Source organism: Sciurus vulgaris (assembly GCF_902686455.1).
Source record: "Sciurus vulgaris genome assembly, chromosome: 8".
In the NCBI taxonomy this organism is placed as follows: domain Eukaryota; kingdom Metazoa; phylum Chordata; class Mammalia; order Rodentia; family Sciuridae; genus Sciurus; species Sciurus vulgaris.
Genome location: NC_136468.1, coordinates 44,645,499 through 44,672,870, shown reverse-complemented (window position 1 = coordinate 44,672,870; position 27,372 = coordinate 44,645,499). Strand labels below are relative to the sequence as shown.

General features: G+C 39.2%; 1 protein-coding gene across 9 annotated transcripts in view; it reads right to left on the bottom strand.

The window, feature by feature from the left end:
• Nucleotides 1-26,701, bottom strand: part of ICA1 (islet cell autoantigen 1) — a 145,534-nt gene extending 118,833 nt beyond the window's left edge. For 2 of the 9 annotated variants that reach the window (XM_079151808.1, XM_079151815.1), the window contains exons 1-4: nt 26,238-26,379; nt 8,278-8,375; nt 4,703-4,868; nt 462-534 (exon numbers count right to left, since the gene is read on the bottom strand). In XM_079151808.1, coding sequence (XP_079007934.1) covers nt 462-534; nt 4,703-4,868; nt 8,278-8,294 — 256 coding nt within the window. In that variant the 5' untranslated portion in view covers nt 8,295-8,375; nt 26,238-26,379. Of the gene's footprint in view, nt 1-461; nt 535-4,702; nt 4,869-8,277; nt 8,376-26,237; nt 26,392-26,565 lie in introns of those variants that run through there. The other 7 variants (XM_079151809.1, XM_079151812.1, XM_079151810.1 and 4 more) reach the window with 7 other exon arrangements.
• Nucleotides 26,702-27,372: the final 671 nt, after the last annotated feature.

Genomic DNA, 27,372 nt, shown 5'->3' with positions numbered 1-27,372 from the left:
GAAAATCTCATTCCCTAGAAACCTGACGTCTGACATAAGAAATGCTCTTGAGGAAGTACTGTCAACAAAATATCACCAATGAATTAATTGTATATGCCTTCTCTCTCTACCTGATTTCTTTAAAAGGAACAACACTGGATATAAGATAGCAAAGGTGATCAAATAAAAATAACTCCAATTTAAAAGCCGAAGACATAAAACTGAAAAACTTTTTTTATAATTGGGAAAACAAATGGTATGTCTACATCCATGGGACTTCCAATACAAAATTCTCCTAATATGATTCTTATTTTGAAAGATAAAAAAACCTATGTAAATTGGGTAAAATTATTAGAGACTTTCTTCTTCATGGCTTAAACAAACAAACACCCATGAAGAGTTCCCTAAACAAGTTAAATGATATGCTACGGTAAAATGTGCCATTCTTTCTTAGACTCTATTTGATCACTGTTCATACTTACAACATATCCTCTTTTGATAGAGTACAATTGCTTTAGACAGATCCAAACAGGTTCTTTGAATTGAGTGAAACAACTGTAATAAAAAAAAAAACACACACAAACAAATGCTGAATAAAAGAGCAGTGAAATAAAATATAATTACATTGAACAAAACCATAGTGGTATGATTTGCCCACTAAAAACAAGATCATGTGTCTAAGTGTGTTTGGTGTTTATATAAAGTATTATATAGAGACCACGACCAACACCATTAAATATGTTCCTGTTTTCCTTTACTTATTGGAATTCATCATCTCTGTGATCTAAATTAAGATCTACAGCAGCAATTATTTCCTCCAGACCATTGAAGGCCCAATTAGAGGACTTGGTAAACCAGAGACTCAATATTCATTCATAACCTAATTTATTCCCTTCACCATTTGCTGTCTTTTTTTTTAAAAAAATGGAAGATCTGTCCAGTGAACATCATATTTAAAAGATGACATCAACTTATTTTATGATCTTAATGTATTTTATGGCATGCTTGAAAAACTGGATAAAGCAAACAAAAATCAATCATCTGAATGTTCTGTCTGTTTGGAAGGCATCTGGTAAAATGATGTTTAACTAGGAGCAAACATCACTACTTATTTTGCTAATGATTTCATAAACTATACAGTGATACAATGTAATGCATGGCAGGTAGGACTGAATTGATGAGCATCTAACCAGATTTTAATTCAGGGGGTCTCAGTGTTTGCTTCAAAAACCAAGATAACTCAAGGAAAGATAGAAGAGATAGTATGGTTTCAATCTTAAATGTTCCCCCAGAGACCAATATGCTAACAGCTTGGTCTTTAGCCTGTGGTGCTATTGGGAAGTGGTGGGTCCTGGAAGTGGTGGGATCTTTAGGAGGCGGGACCAAATAGAAGGAAGTTAGGTCACTGGGGGCATGCCCTTGAGAGAGCTACTGGAACTGCAACCTCTTCTTCTCTGTCTTTGCTTCCTGGCTGTCATGAGGAACATGTTTCCTCTGCTACACCACAGGCCCAAAAGCAATGGGGCCAAGTGACCATGGAGTGAACCCTCTATAACTGTGAACCGAAATAAAAATTATCCTCTTTTTTTAACTTGATTTATCTCAGGTATTTGTCACAGTGACAGAAAGCTGACTAACATAACATCACACTTTCTTTACCTCTGTCCACAGACTCAAGGGATCAGGGCTGGTATCAATCAGAAAACCTGGCAAACATGTTGCCTTTGTGGAGTTACTCAGTGAGGCAGGGCAAGGTTTTCTTTCTTCCTCTCTCCTACTTAACTAGCCACATTGTAGAAATTATGTCCTGGTATCACAAAGCACTTCAATATTTGAGTGAAAACAGATGAGCTGCTTCATTATAAATTTGACCAAATTATCTAATAAAAATGGATGTATGCACATATACATGAAAGATTAAAACCATTCCTAGGAATGCTTAATATAATAAAACTTGGTCATTAAGAAAATAAATATATGAGTTTACTAAATTGCATCCTTAACTGTTTATAAATATGAAAAAAAATTCTTTGCCATAAAATAAAATAGAAAATTGGCAGTCTGAATCTGTCCTTTAGCAAATGTTTGATATTAGTAGTCTGTGCCACAAATAACCAGAATAGAAGCAAATTGATTCTTTTTGTCATTCTTGAATATAAGAGCTAAGGTCTGTTTTTACTGTTCATTATTTAAAAATAGAAGTTAAATGCAATAAAATGCACAGCTCTGTAGTGTTCAGTTCTGTGAGTTTTGATTATTATATATCTTCATGTAACCATACCCAAAGCAAGATAAGAAACATTTCCCCCATTCATACTGTCCACTCTACCCTGGCAGCCATTAAAAGACTTCTATCACCACAGATTAGTTCTTTTATGCCCTTGTGCCAAGGAGCTATTTTTGAGAAAATTATTTTAATAACAAGTAATGTGGACAAATACTAAACTTAGCACAGCATTTCTAGATTAACTTCTCAATGAATTTTAATAGTATCTGACCATTATATTAAAACTTGGCACACAAGTTTTCTGAGTCAACAAAATAAAAGGTCTTGGTTCGTGAACAAGACTTCTATGTGAAACTCAGTATAAAAACAATGTCATAATGATCTACATATCATTTTATGTTTTATTGTTGGAATTAATTCTCTCTATAACCATCAACATCAGCATTAACACTTCTGCAGAGATCTCTATCATAGGTAAAATTATTAGTCACAGCTAAGTACTTTGGAGGTCACATGGTTAGGACAACAGTTATTTGGAATAAAGTAGAGTTGGATTGTTAAATAGTGTTATGGCAAAGGTCAACTACTACTATAATATGATGTTAAATATAGTAGTAGTAATTAACATATTACTTTTTGAATGATGGGCTTGTATTTACTAGGTTGTTAAAAAGGAAAAAGCTATGAGCTATGGAAAGCATAGATAACATAATTTAAACTGCATTTATAATACAAAAATCAGAATATATGTTTCCTGGTTCTACTTTTTTTATTTTTCCAATGTAGGACTATTCTTTAGAAAATCCTTGTCAAACCCAGCTTTTATGTCAGAATTTCCACTTATAGAAGGAGAAATAGGGCCGATAATAATTGCACCAATATGTACAGGTATTCATTTAGCACCTGTTGAATGTGTACTGTGAGACTGGCTGGAGACAGTGGTAGGCTGCCACGGAATTTGACCTCTTGCTGGAGGGAAGGCAGGCAAACAAACCAACACCTGAGATAATTCATGAGAGATGAGTATTCTGAGCAAAATAAAGTAAGGCCATGTGTGAGACACAGAGTGGGTGGAGTGCATGAGGAACATGGGTGGATCTCAGTGACTTTGCAAGCATATTCAGGTTCAGGTGACCTTTAGGCAGATACCTGAACTATGAGGAGGAACCAGTCAAGGGAAGGTCTGGGGAAAGAGAATCCAGGCTGACCACAGGAAATATTTTGGTACATGTGAACTGGCTTGGTTGTGACCTGAGAATAAGAAAAGGCCATTATGGCTGGAGGGTGGTGTGGGCAGTGTAAATATCGTGGGGGTTGGCAAGGCAGAGCCAGGTGTGTCAGGAGTTTCATTAGGTACCAGAGATAATGTACAGAAAGCATTCTCAATAGTCCTGGGACATAATGAGCACTAAGTAAATATAAGTTATCACTCTAGTTATTACCTAATTTAATCCTCATAATAACTGTAAATAAATATTCTTACCTCCATTTTGAGCACTAAGGAAACAAGGATAAGAGAAATTAGATCGTTCTCCCAAGGTCACAAAAGCTAGCGGTTGCAACAGCAGCCAGATCCATCGGATAGGGCATTTGCAGTCTCAAAGTCAGCCCATCTCTCACTGGGCAGCCTAAACATTAGAAAGCTCTGCCTGGGTCTGGGTCGATCCTCAGGTAAATGGAAACCCTCATGTACAGAACAGACCTTCCTATGTAATCAACAACTAATATGTCTCCCTTTAACCTTCCCCGTTCCGGGATAACTAGGTTTCCACCACCCCAGCCACCCTTCTAGGAGATCTTGAGCTCTTTTTTTAGTCCCATTAATAATGTTAGATTCATTAACTTTAGCTTGCACATTAAACATAGAGATCTTGTTGAATCCTTATCAGACCATGTATTGTATTACTTCTCTTGATGACCTGTCACTCACAAAAGTGTTAAGCCTTCAAAGCTTTAATCTAAACTATCAGCAGAAACGTCTAGCAAGACAGAGTTAGTGGGCTTTCTACTAGTTATATTAATACTCTTGATCAACCAGGTATGAATTCAGTTTGCTGTCTTATTAACTACTCTAAGTATCTGCTTAATTCATTCTAGAATTTTCCAGGGTTTAATACTAAGTTCTACTTCCCGGGTTATTTTACCAGTGTAAAATTTTATTTTTAAAAATGTAAACATCTGCCTGACCTTTAGTTTTCTGATTCTTCCTCAATTCTGATTCCTCAGCTATCACTCTCAACAACTCTTTGTAATAATTTTGTAAACAAACATTTACTGGGAATTTACCACATGCCATGCATTCCAACTAAGAGCCTGAAAAACAAATTAAGACATGCTGGTGGCTACAGAATTTGTTGATTTTAACAAAATGTACTGGGCATAGTTATCTGATTCTAGATCTTCCTCATTTTCAAATATAAAGTACACGGAGGCCTACCCAGGTGAGTTGACTCTTTCAAGGTGCTTTGCTGGGGCTATCAGCTGTAAAGAGCTCACCTCTAGCTTGGCATCCAGGTCTGCATCAGAGGCAACAACATGTTCATCTTCCTTCTTCCCCGTGGCTTTAATAAAGGCCTGCTTCGTTTCCCAGTACTTCTGTTGCATCTTATTGACAACTGATTTGTCTTGAGTATATCGATCCTGTAAGTCCCAGGAATAACTGCTAAAAACATTTAAAGAGCTATTTTATTCATGACTTCCATAAATATTAAGATATTATAGTATGAAAAGTTTATCTATGTATGATGTTCTAATATACATTGACATTTACATTTAGAAGCATGTAAGTACTTTCTTATTATAGATATGACACCAAGAACATTAAATCAATTCTTTCTAACCTACTCTAAAATCTCATAAGTTAGAGTGAGGAAATTTGGAATTATTTGTAGGAAATCAAGAAACTACTTCCTCAGGAGAATTTAGATATCAATAGGTGGGCACACTCCTTTCAGAGATGGAGAAAGTAAGGCCAAGAAGGTGGGGTGAGTGTCTTCAGGCATCACGGGGAGTCAGGGATGAAGGGAGATACCAGCATACTCTCTCCGTCCCACTGTACAGAGTGAAGTGATGGCAAAGCAGAAAGACGATGAAAAACAACACACTTAACATCTGTTAAAGAAGAATCTAAAATAATCAAACTCAGAACCAGGGAGTAGAGTGGTGGTTGGTGCTGAGGAAAAGAAGTGATAAATTGCTAATCAACATGCATAAAGCTTTCAGTTATGCAAGATGAGTAAGTTCTACAGATCTGCTGTACAATACAGTGCCTATAATTAACAATACTGTATTGTACACTTTGAAATTTGCTAAGAGGTAAATCTTATATTAGTTGTTCTTACCACCAATAAAATAAACTAATGGGACTGGGCATATAGCTCAGTGGTAGAGTGCCTGCCTTGCATGCAAGAGGCCCTGGGTTGCATCCCCTGTACCAAAAAAAATAAAAATAAATTAAATAAAAATTTAAAATCTGTTACTGATTTCTGATGTTACAAATTTTAAATTCTTCAAATAATTGCTTAGAATACAGATAGAAAATCATTGTTCAGGAAGGTCATAAAACAAATCAAAAAGAATGTAAAGACCAATCCCAAAAAACCAAAGGCTGAATGTTTTCCCTGATAAGTGATGATGAATATATAATGGGGGAGGTAGGGTGGGGGGTGAGAGAAGAATGGAGGAACTTTAGATTACATAGAGGGAAATGAGAGGGAGGGGGGATATGAAAGATAGAGGAATGAGACAGACATCACTACCCTATGTACATGTATGATTACATGAATGATGTGAATCTACATTGTGTACAACCATAGAAATGAAATGAAGTACCCCATTTGTGTACAATGAATCAAAATGCAGTCTGTAAAAAATAAAAATAAAAAAATTAAAAGAATGGAAAGAAAAAAATAAGAAATAAAACTTGGAATGAAATAGGATTCTATGAAAGTGACAAGAGTACCCCAGATGCAGTTTCCTGTTGGTCTGCATCCTTGTCCCTGCTCTGTCTGTCTTCCTCATAAGTCTACAGTTCCTGTTTCAAACTGCCACACAGGGTCCTGAACAACTGCCCTTTGCAGATATGTAACTTCTTCCAACCCAGCTCTAGATATGCCAGCCTATGTCCTATGAGCTGCTTCATATTATTAGGTCAAAATACCAGAATCTCAAAACACAATGAATCATACTCTTTTCCCCTTAACATTTCACTAAATCTATAATTTTTAATTCACATGTCAGAATTTCAAATGATTTCCTTAACAACAGTTATCATTGGTGAGAGGAGTAGGTTTATGGGAGACTTTCATGGTCTGCCTTATCTCCTTCTGTATTACTTAAATGTTTTAGTATAAGCTCATAAATAAGATAAAATATGTGTAACATTTATGTAAAAGATAACATCTCTATATAACATGCACATTAAAATATTGGAAGGATTGACCCCAAAGACTGGTTATTTCAGGGGAATGGGAGTCTCAAGAATAAGGCATAGGGGCTGGGAATGTAGCTTAGCTGGTAGAATGCTTGCCTGGCATGCACAAGGCCCTGAGTTCAATCCCCAGCACCACACACACACACACACACACACACACACACACACAGAGGCATAGGATGTATTTAATTTAATTTTGTTTTCTCTCTCTCTCTCTCTCTCTCTCTGGCAAGTCATCATTTAACACCACCAAAATTCTATTTTCAAACAAAAAATGGAGGGGTCTTTAGAGATGTAGTAGACACCCCCAGCCCCTACCACTCAAAAAATGAAGACTCTCAGGTTTCAAAAGTTTAAGAATCTTGCTCTAATTACACAGAATTAAAATCTAGATGTTCACTTCCACAGTTGAATGTTCATGTAGATATGCTCTGCAGCCCTTGCATTTCAACAGTAAGCTCTGAAGCACAGTAAGCAGGAGAATGTGGTAAAAGGACTACTTCTTGGGGCTTTCTAGTCTATCTTAGGTGAGTAACTATTTGCCCAAGACTCCTGCCAGGATGTGGCAGCCACTACGAGAGTCACGAAATGGAAGCAGCCCGTGGTCATGAGGCAAGATGAAACAGAGAAAAAGAAGTTTGACAATTCTTAGATGACTGTCAAATAGGGATACTTAATTACTTTTTAAAAATCATTACATTTGGGGCTGGGATTGTGGTTCAGTGGTAGAGCACTTGCCTAGCATGTGTGAGGCACTGGGTTTGATTTCAGCACCACATACAAATAAATAAAGATTCATCAACAACTAATAAAAATTTTTTAAAAATCATTACATTTTAAGACATGCACAAAGTTCTTTAAAGTTTGACATTGATATTATCAAGGACTTGGGCCTTATTTCTTCTCTAATGAGAAAGGGGGATTAAAAAGTATATTTCTTATGTCAATTAATTATACTTTTAAAAAATGAAATGGAATTTGTTCTCATGATACAAATTAAAGAAGGTACAACTTGACAAAGATCTGCTTGCTTGGTGGGTCACAAGTTCAAACACAAACAGTTCAGAAGCATGCAGGGTGTGAAGGACTCTGAAACTTACCAGAAGTTTAACATGCTATTTCCACATAACAAGTTATTCCTGTACAAATGACAGAGCTAGCTTGGTTACCACATGTGTTTTATTCAGCATCGTATACTTCAACCATGACTGGCTTCTGAATGTTCAATAAGGTTGGAGTTAGTAAGTCTGAGTAGTGTGTGACTACAGAACCATACCTTATTTTCATAGATATACTACATAAAATTCCCTATGCCTCCAAATGTGGAAGTTATAAATAAGATAGTGATAAAAGTACATCAACTCATTAAGTTGGAAAAAATGGTGGAAGACAAGTCATTCTGAGATTCTCAAGAGAAAAGTTATACGTAAGTGAATTTCTTAGACAATATACATTATATAAGATTTGATAGCATTTATGACTTGGTTTTTAGTAAAGATGGCTATACTTAACACTGGAGAGGTTATTTACTGCTTATGTGTCTCAATTTTTGCATTCAATAGACATTTACTGAGCATGAGAACTAGTGATTTCTACTTTATTAGCCTATCCTGATTTAGATAAGACAAAGGCTACTTACCATTTGTGTCCTGACATGTTTTCTTCTTCTTTTTCTACTGTTGATGATGCGGGGAGAAGGGGCAGGGAAAAAGCATGAGAGGATACGTTATATTAAACCTGAAATAAAACAAATGTGTTTAACAGTTACACATTATGTTACAATTAAACATTATGTGACACATCAAATTTTCAACCCAAGCCATTTCTTGTTGTATTTTAGGGTCAAACACTATTCCACAGTAATACTGCACATTAGTGTGGAAAACAGTTCAGCTAGGTAACACTGGGAGAAATATCCTAAATGGAGCTTAAGAAGTGAACAGGTAACATGATACTACATATTGTCAACATATATCAATATTATATATAATGAGCTTGTAATAAAACCACTATGGTTTTATTTATTTTTATGTTTATTTTAACTGACATATAGAAACGTAAAATTGTACATATTAATGTGGTAACATGTAATGTTTCCATATAAAGAATCTTAGGTCTGAAGAACAATAAATTCCAGATAGTGAGTGGGGATGTGATTTTGGTTTCAACTTGTTCAAGACAGATGGTGAATTTATCGCATCTGTATACCTCTTTATAGGTTCAAAATATTTTATACTCAAAATTTTAAAGAAATGACCCAGCCCATTGCAAAAGCAAAACAATTTAAAAAAAATTAAAAATCTCCAAACCAAAAGACTTGATAGGTCAGAATCAGATACCAACAAGAGTATGATGGAGGAAACTATGTGGTATTTAACAACCCAGCAATGCATTTTCATTTCATTAGAAAGGAGACACTTCCAGCCTTTGCCCTCACTCTACCTGCTCCCTTCATGGAAGCTAGTCAGCCCAGGGGCAGAGCCAATCAGCCCAGCAACAACGTGAGCACACACCTGCTTAGTAGGTACTGGAAAGAATGGAGAGCTCAAGGCCCAATCGAGTGGCCTCCGGCTGCCACAGTGAATGCTCAGCATGTGAGCACTTCTGGATGTTCCACAAAATCAGCCCAATCGTTCTCTGTCTCATACAGGGTCTGGGAAACCAGTACCCCTAAAATGATTAGAGATCTCCTAGGTTTTAAAAAGTGATTTAGAGAATTAAATTAAGGTGTTGAAATTCAAGCTTCAGGAAGGGGAGATTAAGGGGACGTGGGGAAGGAGTGTTCAGGTGCCTCTGCAAAGACTCATCCCATAATCAACCTCTCTTCCTCATGCAGGACACTCAGATATTTGGACCAGTTGCTCTGGGAATGACATTCAGGATGAGTGTGCTTTACCTACACTCAGTGTGGTTGTGGAGGGACCACAGACTTCCAGTCCTCTTACACCACACAGCTTCACTGCTAGTACACATTTACTTAAGCTCAAGAATTTCAACAAAATTTCTCACAGAAAGAAGTTGTTCAAAACAAATGAAATTACCATACTCTTTTCCTAACTTTCATCTTACTGTGGACTATATGGATAATTGACTCTTTTTGACTAATGTTTTTATTGTGATAAAAACATAATTTTCTCTCTCAGTTCTTAAGTGTACAAACTTAAGACCTTCAGATGTGTCCTGGAGAGCTTACCTCACTTGGCCATCCATGCCGCTTGCTCTAGTGACAAGTTTTTTTTTTGTGTGTGTGTTTGTATGTTTGTTTTGGGTACTTGGAGATTGAACCCAAGGACACTACAGCCCTAGCCCATTTTTAATTTTGAAATTTTGAAGACAGCCTCTCACCAACTTGCAAAGGTTGACCTCAAACTTGGGATCCTCCTGCCTCAGCCTCCCATCACTGGGATTACAGGCCCGTGTCACTGCACCCTGCTCAGTATTGTTAATGAACATTACTGTACAGTGGATCTCTAGAACTTATTCACCTTGCATGACTAAAACTTTATACGCACCTAATAGCAACTCCTCCTTATCCTTCCCCAGTCCCTGGCAACCACCCTTCTACTTTCCAATTCTGTAAATTGACTAATTTGGATACCACATATAAATGGAATCATGAGGTATTTGTGCCTTTGTAATTGGTTTCTTTCACTTTGCATGACCTTCTTAAAGTTTATCTATGTCATACCATGTGACTGGTTTTCCTCTTTTCTTAAAGCTGGATAATATTCGTTGCATGCAACACAGCACGTGCCATCAGTGAACATTTAGGTTGCTCCCACATTTAGCTGTTACGTATGATTGCACAATGAGGATGGATGTTTTGTACCTCTTTGAAATCCTTCTTTTGTATATAAAACCAGAAGTGGGATTGTGAGATCATATGGTAGTTCTATTTTCAAGTTTTTGAGGGACCTCCATACTGTTTTCCACAGTGGCTACACCATTTTACAAATACCACCAATAGCACAGAAAGATTCTAATATCTCCACATCCTTGTCAATGTTTATTTTCTTCATTTATAAAGTTAATCCAAATGGGCGTCAGTCATGTGATAGCTCATCATAGTTTTGATTTGTTTCCCTGATGATTAGCATTCATATTTGTTGCCAATTTGTTCATTTTCTTGGAGAAATACCTTTTCAAATCCTTGGCCCATTTTAAAATTGGATTATGTTTTTCTGTTATTGAGTTGAAAAAGTTCTCTATGCATTCCAGATTTTAACCCCTTATTCAATATACAGTTTGCAAATACTTTCTCCCATTCTGTAGATCGCCTTTGATTTTGGCTCTGTTGATTGATTCATTTGCTATGACTTTATGATTATTATAATACAATCAAAATTCTGTGTGTCAATAACAAAAATTACTGAGAAAACTGCCCATTCTACCTAGATTTCCAGGTTAAACCCAGATCATGATGGCATGCAGTAGTTTTTGCTGAGATACCATTTCCAAGTCATTGGAATCTTCAAGTGTTACCATGCATATTTCTGGTCCCCTTCCCTTCCCTACTGAACTACAATCTCTGGGAATGAGTCTGGGGATCCAAGTTTATGAAAAAAAATTGCAAATGGTTTTTAAGCACATGAAGGTCTAAGAGCCATAGCTAAATGACACACAGGAAATGTCCCTTCTTTCTTGAATAAACTACTGGATTATTTGTCACTAAAGCAAGGAGCATGGATGGCCAAGTGAGGTAAGCTCTCCAGGACACATCTGAAGGTCTCAGGAGAAGCCAATTCTCACATCTCTTTTTATACATGTCCCAACTCTGCACCAGAGACATTCAGTAACCATCTTAAGATATCCAGACACAATCCATCCCATCTGACTCTATCACATTTCAAACCTGCACTGTCAAAGTCCACTCTTTTAAAAATCTTCATAATCCTCAAATACTCATGTCAGTCCAACAGTTTGGCTTATCATTCACTGAGCATCCAATAAATCTAGAGCAGACACTGTCTCTGGTCTCAAGGAACTTGTAATCTAGCTCAGCTATGTTCAACAGGAAAAAAACACTATCAGCTGTATACGTAATTTTAAGTGATCTCAAAGCTGTGTTCAAAAAGGAATAAGAAACATTGAAATAAATTTTAATATTTTAATTCAGTATACCTAAAACATTTCAACATATAATCAATATAAAAATACTAATAATAATATATTTGCATTTGTATGTTTGTACCAAATCTAAAATATAATCATATTTTATACTCAGAGTGAATCTCAATTCAGACCTGGCACATTAAATATTCAGTAGCTACATAGAGCTAGTGTATTAGTCAGCTTTTCATCACTGTGACCAAAAGACCCAACAAGAATAACTTAGGGGAGGAAAAGTTTACTTTGGCTCAGTTTCTGAGCTTTAGTTCATGGTCAGTTGACTTCATAGCACTGGGCCAGAGGTGAGGCAGAAGAACATTACAGTGGAAGGGTGTGGTAGAAGAAATTTGCTCAGTTTGACAACCAGGAAGCAGAAAGTTCCATTCACCAGGGACAAAATATAAACCTCAAAGTCACACCCAGAGTGACCTACTTCCTCCAATCGAACCCTACCTGCTTACAGTTACCACCCAGTTAATCCAGTCGAGTGGATTAATACATCAATTAGGTTACCCTTCTCATAGTCTAGTCATTTCACCCTAAACATTCTTGCAATGTCTCTCACATAGCTTTTAGGAGATACCTTATATCAAAAATATAGGTTAGTGACTATAGTAGTAGTGAAACTTTAGTAGAAAAAACAAATGCATAAACATAATTTCCAGAATAAGGAGACCCTTGGACATTTGGAAGCAAAATATGACAAGACTGTCGTGAATCTCTAAGTTTGTAAATTTTGCTGTAAAAATATCATTTCCCTATAAAATGAAGTAAAGCCTAAGATTAACACTTCAATTCACAAGTCTACAAAGGAATCTTCCTGTTCTGCCATAAGGCACTCACAAAACAAGCCCCAAATGAACGGTGTCATGTCTCAAGCTTCCTGATGGCACAGAGAAGAATTCCTGAAACTCTGCTACAGTCATCTTATCTTGGCAGTCAAGCAAAGGAGAGCAAGGATCATTGCTTATGGACTATGAGCGCCATGATGAAAGGCCAAAGCAAGCTGGGTGCAGTGCAAGACACTTGTAATCCCAGTGACTCAAGAGGTTGAGGCAGGAGGAGCTCCAGTTCAAGGCCAATCTCAGCGACTTATCGAGGTCCTATGCAACTCAATGAGACCCTGTCTCCAAGTGAGACCCTGTCTCCAATCAAAAAATAAAAAGGGCTGTGGATATAGCTCAGTGGTTAATGGACACCTGGGTTCAATCCCCAGTACCAAAAAAGGAAAAAAAAAAAGAATGAAGGTTGAAGCACCAGTACTGACCCACCAGCAGTACTGTCCCCTGTGAATGTCTGTGTTTCACTCTTCATCTGTCTCCTCAAGGAAGACAAAGTGGTTGTACCAATAATTCCTGCAGGAGTCAAGGTCCTAGAGCTAATAAATCAATAGGAAGTGAAATATGTTATTTTAACATAACCCTGGGAGGGTGGGAACACATCAGTGAGGAGCAGGCTGTGAGTCTGTGACAGCAGTAAAGGGGAAGGATGTCTTTCTGCTCAGGGTTGGTACCTGCTACTTATGTGACACCAGAATGACCAACCTAATGCCCTTAGACTTTCCAGGCTGCATCTTAATCAGGTTGCAATATGACCACCTCATGATCCAAGGTCAGGCTTTAAAACCACAGCTGTGCTCAGGCCACACCCATCCAGCTGAGAGATCTTGCCCTGTAGGGATAACTGAGAGTATAGGGAAGAGGGACACTGTGTTCAGATTTTGTACTGGAGTTATGTGAAATAACAGTGCACCATTTTCCCTCTTTCTATATACTTTTTGTGCTGAGTCCTCAATTTTAGTCCCCTATGTTGATGAACAAAAGACAACAATAACTGCCTCACTTGTCTTTATTTCCTGGTACCACTTAAAAACCATTTTGGATGGACTGAACTTAGATGTAAGTGAAAGATTTTCCCTATCACCCTAAATAAAGTACAGACTGCTAAAGCAAGTCAAACTAGAGAAGTGTAGTCTCTCTTTGGTTGCCTTAAACCTGACATTGAACTCTTTCCTTGGAAATATAAGGAGGCATCTTCATTCCATATGGGCCGGCTTCAGCTGCAATGAACATTTGTGTGACCTCAAACCCTTTCCTATTAGCTTCCTCAAGGCAGTGGAGTTAGCTGATGGCACCTCTGATTACTCTGGAACTGTGCAAAGAATCCAAAAATCTTAAGCCAACCCTCACTCAGAGAAAAGGTAAGATGTCATCATTCCACCATATTGGTATTGTCAACCCACAAAAATATTTGCATAGATAACTGGTGGCCTCTTGAATCACATTTTCCTGTGCAACATTTCTTGTCTAAAATTAACCACCTTTTCAACTTCAGTAGTAGACATTTCTCTTCCATTCAGCAAGTAGTTTTTCTGTTAGTTGAAATATTAGTTAGCCCTGAATCCAGAATCCCGTTTCCCTGCATCTGTACTGAGCATGTGGTAGAGTTTCTTGAATTACACACCTGAACAAATGCCAAATTTGTAATTTTCCTTTCTACTTTATTCAAAGTTCCTCTTTTTCCAGATAAAACCAATGCAACCTTGCAGCTCTCCAGTTCTGATGTGCATATTGGCATTTAGCTTTCTTTGGGAAATGAACAATTCCAACCCCCTCCCCACAAGAAGTGTACTTTCCAGGAGAACAGAACAGTCTTGAAGGGATGTGGGTACAAAGTGGTACATTAGACCCAACCCACAGTGAAATCACTCCTTCCCAAACACCAGTTACAGTGCCATATGACATCGAATCTAAGGTGCAAATCTGTTCGCAGTTCAACATTCCTGAAACTGGATGTGTTTTAAGCCTATATTTGGCAGATATTTCTCTTTCTTCATGGAATATAGGATGGTAAGACCTCATAAGCGATGATTCCTTATATTTGATGAAATGCAGAATAATTCTTTAAAATTAAACCTCAGTAAAATTGCACATCACTACATAACATAGACTTTTCCAGTTAGATGGCTGTTTCCATATGGCTGGAAAAGCGAAGCTGTGGTCAGGGAATCCGCAGTGCTGCTTGTGGCGGAGAACGAGTGTCCACAACAAAGGAAGGTGCCTGGGGTTCCAGGGACATTGGGATTGGGGGCAGAGTTGGCTTTCTACATGGGCTCTGGACTGTCTCTAAGAATTGGTGGGTTGGTGGTCAGGCAAAGGGTGGGAGTCTGTGTGGAGTAAGCAGAGAGAAAGAAAAGAGCAAATTCTTCCACAGTTGAGCTGCACGGTGGGGTGTGTGACCAAGCAAAAGCATTAGGGGAAACACAGGCGCCAGTCACCGAAGGCACTTCCGAAGGAATGGAAGTCATACTTTAGAGCCTAAAGTGGGGTGAGAAATAATGTAATGAAGCCCCTTCCTTCTGAAGGAGGAAACCTAAGATCTGGAGAGGACCATCCAGCCTGGGAGTAAAAGCCAGGGCTTCAAGGCTGGCTCCTATGTAGCCTCACAAATAGAAGAAATACAGATTGATCAGAGGTTCTAGGTGACAAGGTAAAAACCAACAGAATGTCTACATGTTTCTTTTTTTGCTATGCTTTCATGATCTTTTCTTAGATCCTCATCACTTTCTCTTCTGTCAATAAGGATTTCTATAATTTTTTATGAGGAGATATAAGTGTGTTTTGAGTATAAACATTACAATGGCTTCAGAAGAAACAGTGAAAAAACTGGAACAATTTCTCCAGGCCATAATTAACTGCGTTCACTATTGATTTAAAATCTTGATTCATCAGTTGGTGTCCTCATGTGGTTGAAAAGAGACCTTCAGGAAGTTGAATTAGCCCTTCATCTTTTTGAAAGCTAAACATTGAAATAATTTGATTTTGATCAATTTTTAGGGGTGTTTTTCCTATCTCTCAGATGTCACACAGCTTTTCCTTCATATTTTGATAAGGTTATGATTACGTGCGCATTCCAATGTATGCTATTTCTGGTTTTATGTCTCCTGCAAATTACTTTTGACATTTCATAAATTCACAAGTAAATGTGAAGGAGGATCATGCCTTAATTTTCTGAGTCAGCAAATCTTAGATGAGGAAACCCGAATTCTGACCTTATTCAAGGCAGCTGAAAGATGGAAGAGTTTTTATTTAAACCCTACAGATGCAAGTCACTGCTAAAATTTGCATTTTCTGTTAATAAACTGGGGTCTTAGAATATTTTCAAAAGATCATTTTATTTACATTTCCAAGGGACTCAGGTGTTATATAAAAGCAGTAATGAAGCTTAATGATTCCCTGAAACTATTAAAATCTATTCCTAAAGTAAATATTTTTAATGTCTCCCAGTATGTTCTCTAATCAAAGCTGGTACTTCCATGACCATGCCACAAATGTGTGCCTCCTCTGAGTCCCTTTACCTATCTGGCTTCACTTTGATCATCTGTAAAATAGCAGACTAAGCCAGCTGACATCTAGGATGTCCTCACTAAATAAAACTATGCAACTAGTTTTAATTACTTTCAGAGACATTTATATCTGAGCAAAAGCTTAGAGATAAGGAACACATCATCTTCTCTTTAAAAAATGAGAATTGGAGCCTGATGTGGTGACTCACATCTGTAATCCCAGTGACTTGGGAGGTTGAGGCAGGAGGATCACAAGTTCAAAGCCAGCCTTGGCAACTTATCGAGGCCCTAACTGACTTAGTGAGAACCTGTCTCAAAATGAAAAATAAAAAGGTTTGGGATGTGGCTCAGTGGTTAAATGTCCCTGGTTCCAGAAAAAAATGAATAACAAAAACAAAAACAAAGGATGAGGAAATTGGGGTTCTAAAAATGGAGGCAGCTTGTCTGGTGCAAGGTCAAGTTCATAAGGAGAAATGCTGGGAATGAAACGCTAATGAGCCAGTTATGAACCTCCTCAGCCTGTCATCTATTCCAAAAGATGTTTCTCAAAGTAAAATATCAAATAAACAGAAAAAAGGGGGGAGGGGAAGCCAAGCTATTCTTTAAAATGCTATCATCTTCGACATTAGTATTACTTTAAAATACCATATCCTTAGTAAACAAACTAAAAACAATAAACCACACACTCAAACTATTCACAAAGGGTGTGGTCTAAGTCTTATGCAACTCTCTTGCTTAAAACTCTGCTTTCAAAGGATGATTCTATATGTGCTACAACAAAACTGTAGCAGCAATCATGGAGAGGCTGGCATTTGCACAGTAAATCTGAAGGAAATCTACAAAAGCTAATCACATAAAATGGATTAGTAGAGTAGAAACAATAAAAGAACAAATAGGTTGCCTTTGCTAAAGAAAAGGGTATTTGTTAAAAAGGAAGAAAACTGAAATTTGCTGTATAAAATGTATTTACCTTTGACTTTAGTTAGGTTGGTTGATGTACTTTGCAAATGCCAATTCAAATTTAGTACACAGATTTTAATCTGCATTTACTATGACCTTTTCTATAAATGTTTAACCTCAAAAGGTGAAGAATGAAGGAACACCCTAGTCAGACAAAGGTCTCAATCCACCTCCGGAAGGATATACTATTCCTTTCAACTGTCAGCACAGACGTTGTTAAATGATAGAACTAAATGTTATCCTTAAATTACATTCCAATTGGAATCCAATTATAAAACTTGGAAAGCTCTTATGTTACTTTAAAAAATGACACCAAGTCTAAAAATTTTTAATGTAAGTATAATCTAAGAGAAGTGAATTTTACCCTGTAAGTCTATGCTATCCAATATAGCAGCCGCTAGTCATATGTGACTGGTGAGCACTTGAAATACGGCGAGTCTGAATTTAGACATGCTCAATATGTAAAACTCAGTGGATTTCAAAGACAATAACCAAAACAAAACATTTCATTAATAAATCTATATTTTATATCTACTTGTATTTATATAAATTATTTGTATCTCATTGATATATTTATATTTAAATTTTATATAACTACATTTATGTTACATTTACTATAAATGTAAAATATACATGTATATATATATTATGCATATTACACATTATATTTCCTTTTGTATTTTATGTTGAAATAATATTTTGGATATATTAGGCTAAAAACAATATATTATCAAATTAATTTCACCTTTTTCTTTCTTTCTTTTTTTTTTTTTTTTGGTACTGGGGATTGACCCCCATGGGTGCTTAACCACTGAGACACATTTCCAGTCCTTTTTTTTTTTATTTAGAGACAGGGTCTCCCAGAGTTGCTTAGAGCCTCACCAAGTTGCTGAGGCTGACTTTGAACTTGTGATCCTCCTGCCTCAGCCTCTTGGGCCACTGGGATTACAGGCGTGTACTGGGCTCACCTGTTTCTTTTTTTGTGCTTGAACTAAAAATATTTTATTACAACTAGAATGTTTTAAATTTTATGTGTGTGTGTGTCTGCCATTTTATTTTTGTTGGACAGCCTTGGTGGAGGCATTTGGCAAATGAGCAAAGAGCTAAAAATTAATTCTACAACTTGGGTCACAGAGATATTCTGCACTAGATAAAAGTACCTGGAATCAGTTTTCTGCCAGTACCTGATTATTATTCTGCCAGAAATGTCACTAAAAACATAAAATTATATGTGTGTGTGTGTGTGTGTGTAAATTCTTTAAAAATAACCTATTAAATAGTTGCACTTTGTATTTTCATAATAAGTTATTCCAAAAAGGTAGAAATCTGTGTGCAAAATGTATTGTTTTTTCTTCACATCAGATTCATGTGAATGATAATTCACATGCAAGTCACTGTATGTGTATGAATTACCACAAGACTATTGGAAATCATGAATATAAAATATATACACATATTTGTAGATGAAGTACATACACTTCACAGAAATAAAATGGTTACTAATAATGCAGTGAGGAGGAAGGGGCATGATTTTGTGAAATTGCACACAAGCATAATGTCAGCAATCAGAGGGTAATTAGGGAGACACTGTTCCTTCTTAAGGCTAAACTCATAACTTAAAGCCCCTTACAGAGATGGTCAAGCTGTTTCTTACAACTCCATGGGATCTCCTAGCTGAGACCTAGGAGAAAATTTAGAGATCATTTAATTCAACCTCCTCTTTTCATGGATCAGGGAATGAAGGATCAAGACTCAAGGAAATTTCCCAAAGCACTGAATAGACCTCATTTCATTAGTATTAAATTACTGAAATAAACAGACACCAGTATGTGGTTTATAAAATGTCAATGCTGTGTGCCAGTCCTGTAAACAAACCACCATGGCTCCTTTCTCTGGAAATGGCTTGTATTCCAGCACTTTCCTTGGTTAAGTCATGGCAAGAAAAACATGTTTGAGTTTAGGCTGGATTCCTAGCAAGGAATGAAGGAGAGTTTCCAGGCAGGAAAGCAGGAAGACCAGTCAGCAGCAAAGAGAATCAGACATAAATGAAAAAGTCTCCATTGTCACGTTCCGCCAGCTATCAGAGTCCCTTTGCCTCTGTTGAGCCACCTAGTTGGTGTTATTTAAGAACTAATAAAGGCTGCTTTTCCCAGGTTCTTTCTACTTTCTCATGGAATTAGTTTATCAGATTAAATAGAAAAGCCCAGAGCTTATAAGGCAAAGACTAATTGTTTTGATAGGGATCAGGAGAGACAGGGTCACTGGGTATATGCCAGGTAGGGCAGCCTCAGGTAGAATAAGCAGGAAGTTGCATGAAGGCAAGGTCCAGGGCAAGAGGGTAAAGAGAAAAGCAAGAATTGACAAGCAGTAAGTGGTCACTGGCTTGGTCAGTGCAGTGAGGGCATCCTTCACAATGATATCAGGGCTGTGGAAAACAGCACAGAGTAGACAGTACTGAGAAGACACTCAACCTGGCCTTCAGGGAGAAGCAGGTGGAATAAGTTGAAGACATTTTCACACATCCTGAGATTTATGGTTGAGCACTGTGCTGGGCATCTTCTTTCAAAGCTTCTGCTCCTGGAGTACCACTGCTCACTTCTTTGGAACTAACCAGCACCAGGGCCACTGACTTTGCCTTCCTTCTCTCTGGGAAGAACAAGTTCCACCTTCTTGCCCTTCCCCATGGTAGGTCATCTGTTAATCCTTTTTCAAGTCTATCAATCTCCCCTGCTTTCTGCCCTCAGCACACATTTGTTGACCTCTTTCCCCCCTCTTGTTACACTCTTCTCCTCCTCTTCATAGTCAGAGTTCTTCCAAGTCTAGTACCTTTCTCCACCATACTAGAGAAAGTCTTACTGTAGGTCCAACTCAGTCCTCATCTCGCCTGATCTTTGACTATGCTTTCCTCCATTCTCAAAATCTCCCCTTCCTTGATTTCTCAAGGAACATGCTCTAAACTTCAATTTTTGTTGTTAGCTTTTCTTCCTCTGTGTCCATGTTTCAAATGTCAGTGGTCTATAAGCTGTGGCTGCCTTTTAAGACAATTTACTTGCTCTCGCTAGGTGATTTCCTAACCTTCCACCCTTCAACTACCAGCAATATGCCAGTGTCTTCCAAAATTAAACACCTGTCCATCTCCTGATTGTAATCTTCACGTGGCTATTCTACCAGCACTTCAAATTTGGCACATCTAACACTAAACTTCTCTCTTCCCATCTCCATCCCAAAATCATTCTTCTTCAGATAGTCCCTGTGTTCGTTGCCACCACTAATCCACAGAATGCCTAAGTGGAGAACTTGACTTCTCTCTCTTCTCTTGCAGCCAGTCCTCTGCATCCTTCCTCCTGAAAAGCAATGAAGTGCCTCTTCTCCTTTTTGTCTTGAGGCCCCAGTCTAGACTTTCAAGGCAGTACTATCCCTGTATCTGCCCACACCAATCTTTTATACTATGTCTGCAATATTACTGTGAAATGCAAAATCTGATCACACTGCTTTCCAACTCCAAATGCTTTAATTGCTTTCTCTTGCCACTAGAGAAATTCTGAACTTCTTGGCAAAAAAAAAAAAAAAAAAAAAAATCAAAAAACAAAAACCTCTCTCATACTCTGGTTCTTTGCTTCCCATTTTACTCTGCTTCACAAGGATCTGTTCCTGCTAGTCATTTCAGATAGCTGGAGCTTCCCTGAATATACTCTTCCACTTCATGGCTTTGAGATAAATTTTCCACTTGGACAGTCCTCCCCTTTTCTATCCAGTGGACCAATTTACAACTCAATTTACAACTTCCTCCAAGACTCTCTGTAAACCTCACCTCCTTAATGAAGCCTTCCCAACCCAGTATGGGCCCTCTGTCCCCTCTCCTCCAGGGGTCTTCCCCTGGGAGAATTAACTGCACCATGCTGGGGATACCATTGCTCTTCCATTACTCTCCTGCAATGAGCTAATTACATCCACATCCTGTTTCACATTGTAGGTCTCTTGAGAGCAGGGACCCTAAAGTTCATCCTTTGCCTCTTTAGCATCAAGCACAACACCTGAATCATAGAGGGAATTTAGTAAACATGGGCTGCATAAGGGTCTATGTATGTGGGCTACCATTTACTGAGACTTTACATGAGTACAACACTTAATGCCATTATTTCCTTTCCATGACACTATCAAGGGGATAGTAGCCCATTTTCCAAGTGCCAAAAAAAGCTTAGAAAGATGAAGTAATCTGCCCAAAGTAAACAACTACTAAACTCAAACTCAAGTCTGCTTTCAATTCCTGGGCTCCCTTGTGTGTGTGTGTGTGTGTGTGTGTGTGTGTGTGTGTGTGTGCGCGTGTGTGCGTGTTGCGGGGGATTGAACCCAGGGCCTTGTGCATGTGAGGCAAGCACTCCTCCAACTAAGCTATATTCCCAGCCTGGGCTCCTATTTTTTAACCACTGTATTCTACTCTTGGATGAAAGAAGTTTGGTTAAAGGGCTATGTTTCAATGAAACAATCTCACCCAATCACAGACTCAGGTGCTGTGCTAGTCCCAAGTCCACTGCCACCATGGTGCTACCGTGCACAAAAGATCCCTGCAATTGCAGATAGACTCCCTATCAGGGTTCCTACTCATAAGGAGATGGGGGCACCATTAATTAAAGGCAGAGCCTTGCTCTCTAAGGATGCCGTACCCGGGAAACATCACACGGAAAGCTGGACTTCCTCTAAACACAACCGTTTCAGACACTGGTGCCCATGCCCTATTCTGTGAACACGGAAGTGGGAGTAAGTGATGGCAATGATGATAATAATGGAATGGATTTTAGTGTGCTGTCCTTTGAAGGTAGTTAAAACACTGTAGAGTTGCTCCTGGTACAATACTCTTACCACCTAGACCTAGAGCACCTTTCTACTGTAGACTGGCAGGATTAGCACTGGACATCTTAATCTGTTCATTCAATTATCTGTATATTCCACTTCGTAGTAGTAGATTATATTCAGTTGTCTTTTTCAGTCATCCTTTTTTAATTTCATGTATTTTTTTTGCTAAATGCCATGAGCTTCATCACTCCTCTGTGCCTCCCTCAATTCTCTCCCTGCTTTTGCTGAATGGTAATTGTCTTCTGGTTCTGCTTTCTCATTTACCAGGATTCAGTTTCCTTTAAATCAGGTCTGGTCTTGAGATTCCCAGCATTTAGCACAATGCATGGTACATGGTATACATACAACAAATATTTATTGAACACTGAGCAAAGGACCCAATTCTCTGATTTGGTCAAAGGCCTCGTGGATGCTGTCACCTGCCTTAGTTGGAGAGAGAGAACGACAGACAGACAAACTATTCTCACCATGTGCAACACAGGACATCCTTTTCTCAGCTTTTTGTGAACTCATTGTTTCTTACCAGGTTTACAAAGGGACAGAAGTTAACATGAATTAGGGAGCAGCCACTTCTCAGGCACTGAGGTATATGTTCACCCACACCACTTCTTACCCTCACAACATTGCCATGTTGACACCACCCTCCTTTTATAAAGAAGCTCAAAATCAGTTATCTTATGTAACTCGCCTGCAGTCATATAGAAGGAAGGCTTTGTATTAAAAGCATGCATAAAATGTCTATCTTGTACAGTCATCCCTCGCCTCCAGAGATTTATTGGCATTTGTGAATATTACTTATAGATTGAAAATAAACAACAACAAAACCCAAGTTAATTTTGATGCTGGAATAGTGAAAGGGTGATCAACTAGGATTTATAGAGGTTCCACAGCACTTTTACCATATGCATTGTCCAAGGCAAATCGTGACTATAGTCCTCATTTTCTTATCAGTCAGGTGAAACTGTAATACCTATTAACTCAAAGGGAATTGTCTGCCAAAGTGCTTGTCAAGGAGGAGGAAAGATGTACAATTTGGAGCACTGTGCTGGGTAGTGTGGTGCAGTATTTCTCAAATAACAGAGAGAAAAAACTGAGCAACAGAATTACCTGTGGTGTTAAAGGTAGATGGGGAAGCAAGACTAAGAAACCATGCTAAGTCCTTAAATGACTCTTTGAGACACTAAATTTGAGAAATACCAATTAATGCAACATTTTTCACATGGGAATCTTAGTAAAATGCAGATTTGAATTTAGTGGGTCTGAAGGGAAGGGGTAAACTGACCAAGATTCTGCATTTTTAACATATGCCCAGGGAAAGTTTGCTGCTTGTCCTTGAACCACATTTGAGCAGCAGGGGCTTGGAAGATCTACCCCCATAGGAACAAATGAGCTTTGCTTTGTTTCTGGACCACAGATTGCATCCATCAACTTCAAGGAGTATTTTATATAAACCCCAGGTTCTCAGTATTGGTGCAAAATCACCTGGACTACACAAAACCAAATTAGAACATAGTCTCTATCACAGGTAAAGTAGTAGCATCCTTTTCAGATACAGATAGCACATATTTTTTCATATGGAATAATAACTCATTGCTATTATTTGAGTCATTTACTGTGCAAAGTGTTTTATGTATATGTGCACACACCTATATACAAAACACACACATATATAATGTGTGTGTGTATATATATATACATATACATATAAAATGTCTAATAGCCACCCTAATTCCTCAAGATGAACATTCCTGTTCTGTAGATATGAAAATGGTGATCTAGAGAGCTTAAGAAACCTGCTGAAAGCCACATGGCAAGTTAGATGTTATAACTGAGGTTCAAATTGGGATCCAAAGACTGTATGTTCTCTGTACTACTTCATGGTTCTAGATAAGAGCATAGTATAAAACATAACCACTTGGGAGTCAGGAAAATATGAGGGAAAATGTTTTCTCCTCTATCAGTTGTTGAGGCATATCGGTATGTGGGAGAGGTGGGGTATGACTTATTAATTAGTAATCTGCTACCAAAACATCCCAATATCATCCTTAATCATAGTTCTCCTAAATTCAGTATTGCAGATGGAATTAAAAGGAACTAGTGATCAGTAAGGTTATCATAAGTGCTACTACATACCCTCAGGCAACCCAACACTTTGTATGATCTATGAAGGATTTTCAAAAATAAAGACTAAAATCCTTGGTTTGAAAACTAACTAAAAAGCAATTTTAGAATGTGTGTATGTGTATGTGTGAATGTGTGTGTGTGTTAAATGGAAGGTAAGAAAGTTGTCAGGTTTAACCAGTTAAGAGGAAAAAATTCTTCCTGATTCTTGTGGCTTATCAAGTTCCCCACCCTCTCTTGTATAAGGTTTCTGTAACCCCAGAGTTCACAGCAAACCCAGGTTTGCACTACCTCCTATCACAGTTGCTATACCTGCCTACTTCTGATAAAACTGCTTATCCATGAAAGATGTTCTGTTTAGTCAAATACCTTGAAAATGCAGCAATATTGGAGGTTTTTTCAGAGTAACAAAATTTTCTGCTACTTTGCATAAGGTTGATGTGAAGAGAGATGTACAGCAATAAAGATGCTCAGAGAACGCAGTGAGATACTCAAATGCATAAAAAAGACAGAACCACACAGGCAATTACTAACCGGTGTCTTTAACATTCAATAATCTTTGGGCAGAAGAGCTAGGGTGAATTTTTTAACCTCTGGTCTCTTCACTACTACAAGTAGCACTCTGAAGTTTAACTGCTGTTTCCTAAACATTCGCCATTAGTAACAATACAACTGTTTACCTACGTGATACAAAAAGATACAATTAGAAAATAATAGCTCCTGCAATTAAAAAAAGGTATTTGTCTAAAACCAAACAGTGATATTTGAACTACTAAAGATTTTGTCCCTATTGTATTCTCTATAAAGGATGTTTCAAAATAAATACTAAAATCCTTGGTTTGAAAACTTACTAAAAAGCAATTTTAGAATGTGCGTATGTGTACGTGCGTGAATGTGTGTGTGTTAAACGGAAGGTAAGAAACTTGAGTCTTGGAGCATTCATTTCAAACTAAAAACCATTTCCTACTTCACTCCTCAACTCCACCAACAGTTCAGATTTCAGTTCTAAAGGACCACAGAAAACAATTTGAGATTTTTTTTTCTGGTGAGACTTTGCTGAAATGTATGTACGTGAACATGTTTGCAATGAGTCATAATTTATAGGGCCTACATGGCCAATTAATGCCGTATGGCTCTCTCCCTCCATTCTGTATCATTGTCAAACCAGTTGGTGATGTATTTTTCCAGGGCCTGATAATTTTATAGTTGCCAGATCTCAGTTACTAAGGCTGCCGCTCTGGTTCACGGACAAAACCATTTCTTGTGCTGAATTTTAAAATGCTATCTAAAAGCACAGAACGTGATTCCCTTTCTAAACCTTAACTCTCCCTAACCATAGTTAATGCCTTTTCGCCAGCGTATGGACGCGGTACTTTAAGGACCTCAAAGAGAAGTTGAGGGGCTTTGGGGCACTACAAGTAAAGACAGTGGGAAAGGTTCATGAAGAGCTGCTTTAGGGAAAGGCAGACATAACAGGATGTGTTCCTTTCTAGAGGAAGCAGGAGCTGTAATAGCCGCGGGGCAGGAAAGGCGGAGTCAGCAGCACCCAAAGAAACCGGCTCGCTAGCGTTTGCAGGAACCTGGCCTGATCAGGGACTCTTGCCCGTGTCTGGTAGGAGACTGGTGAGCACCTGGCCCGCCAGGAACCAAGCTCAGGCCTCCCGGCACTAGTAGTTATAAAAAGGTACCCATCTGCTCTCGGCCACCCCTGCCAAAGACTGGCAATGGGGCGAAGAGATAAAGCAAACATCAGGCACCAAGGCAGGTGAACTTGTCAACAAGTCAGCCCTGGAAGCAAGTCCCTGCCCAGAAAGGACCTCGGGATCCTAGGGCCGCAGTCGCTGGGATGGCGAGGGAGGGTGAGGTGGACTGACGCGGGTGCGGGTGCAGGTGCTCCCAGAGCAGAGGCCAGAGCGATATGGGGCCGGAGCGCTCCCGCTCCCCCGGGGCTGACGCACGCTCTCAGGGTGCGCGCATCCTCCACACCTTCCCAGGCCGGAGGAAGCAGGCGGGGGAGGGGAAGGAGCTCATGCGGTTCCCGCAACCGGATCGGGGGCCGCAGGAGGTGACCCACCGGTCACCCGCCGCCCGCAGAGGCCAGAGGAGGCAACCCTGGCTAGCGCCCCCGATCACCCCGGGTGCCGGGCGTTTCCCGCTGCAGCATGCAGCCCGCCCAGTGCGCCCCCGCCCCGGCCCCGGAGGGCAGGTACCTCGGAGCCCCGGCCCCCAGGAGCCTCCGGCCGCGATCGGAACGTCCCTCTAGATCCCTCATCCGACGTCAGCGTCAGCAGAAGGCGAGGGAAGGGGCGGGGGAGCGCAGGAACCGGCCCTTCCTGCAGCGGCGACCGCCAGCCGGAATAGCAGCCGGCGGAGCCCGTGCGCGCCGCAGCGCAGCGCAGCGGCTGGGGGGAGCCGGCGCCCTCCCTTCTCCGCCAGCCGCCGCGGCCCCTCCACTCCTCCCCTGCTGGGGACCGCTGCGGGTCAACCCCTCTCAGCAAGACCTCAGGACCAGGGGTAGGATGGGGGCGGTGGTCTCACCTTGTTTGGGGCGGGTCGGGGGTGAGGGGAGTAACTCTCCCTCTTTTTACTCCCTGGGGTCTTTCCTTGACCCCCATCTCCTGGGGTATCCCCCCCGCTCGGATCTGCTGTCCTGGGTGACACCGCCCCTGCTCTCCGGCAGGTGTTCCACGTGTCCATAGCATTTGCGTCACAATGACCTGGCTACAGGTGGGAGCGAAGCGACCGAACGCCCAGGGTTCTCTCTGAGTATGAGTAGTGCTTGCTACTTGCTTCTACGTTAGATTTCGATGGTTTTAGGGGACAGGAGATTTCATGACTTCCGTGTCAAGAAAAGTTAGAGGCCTGTACCTGGAAACCAAGTTTGGGGTTAAAGGAAAAAGGCCGTGTTCAAAAACTACTGTGTGTGTACACATATTTTTAAAATATCCATGTAGCCTATTTATTCTATACTTATTACTGACAGTTATAGACATTTCATCTTCTCTTATCCTTTGTCACCAGGAAAGAACCAAATAATTGTTTCTGGAGTACTTTACAGATCACAGAAAGAAAAAGTGCTGAAACAGGTGCTTCTTAACATCTGTGTTGAAATGAAACTCCAATGTCCATCTGGATTATGTTATATATTTTTAAATAAGTGTATTGAACAGTCACCTATTGAAACAATTTAGCAGGATAGAATAAAATCTAATTATTGGGAAATGATGCAAACAAATCTGAAATCCACAGCAAACATGAAGGACTGCTACATGTGTGCCAGGAATATGTTCCATGGTTTACATTTAATCCTTAGAGCAACCCAATATTGTAGATAAAGGTATTATC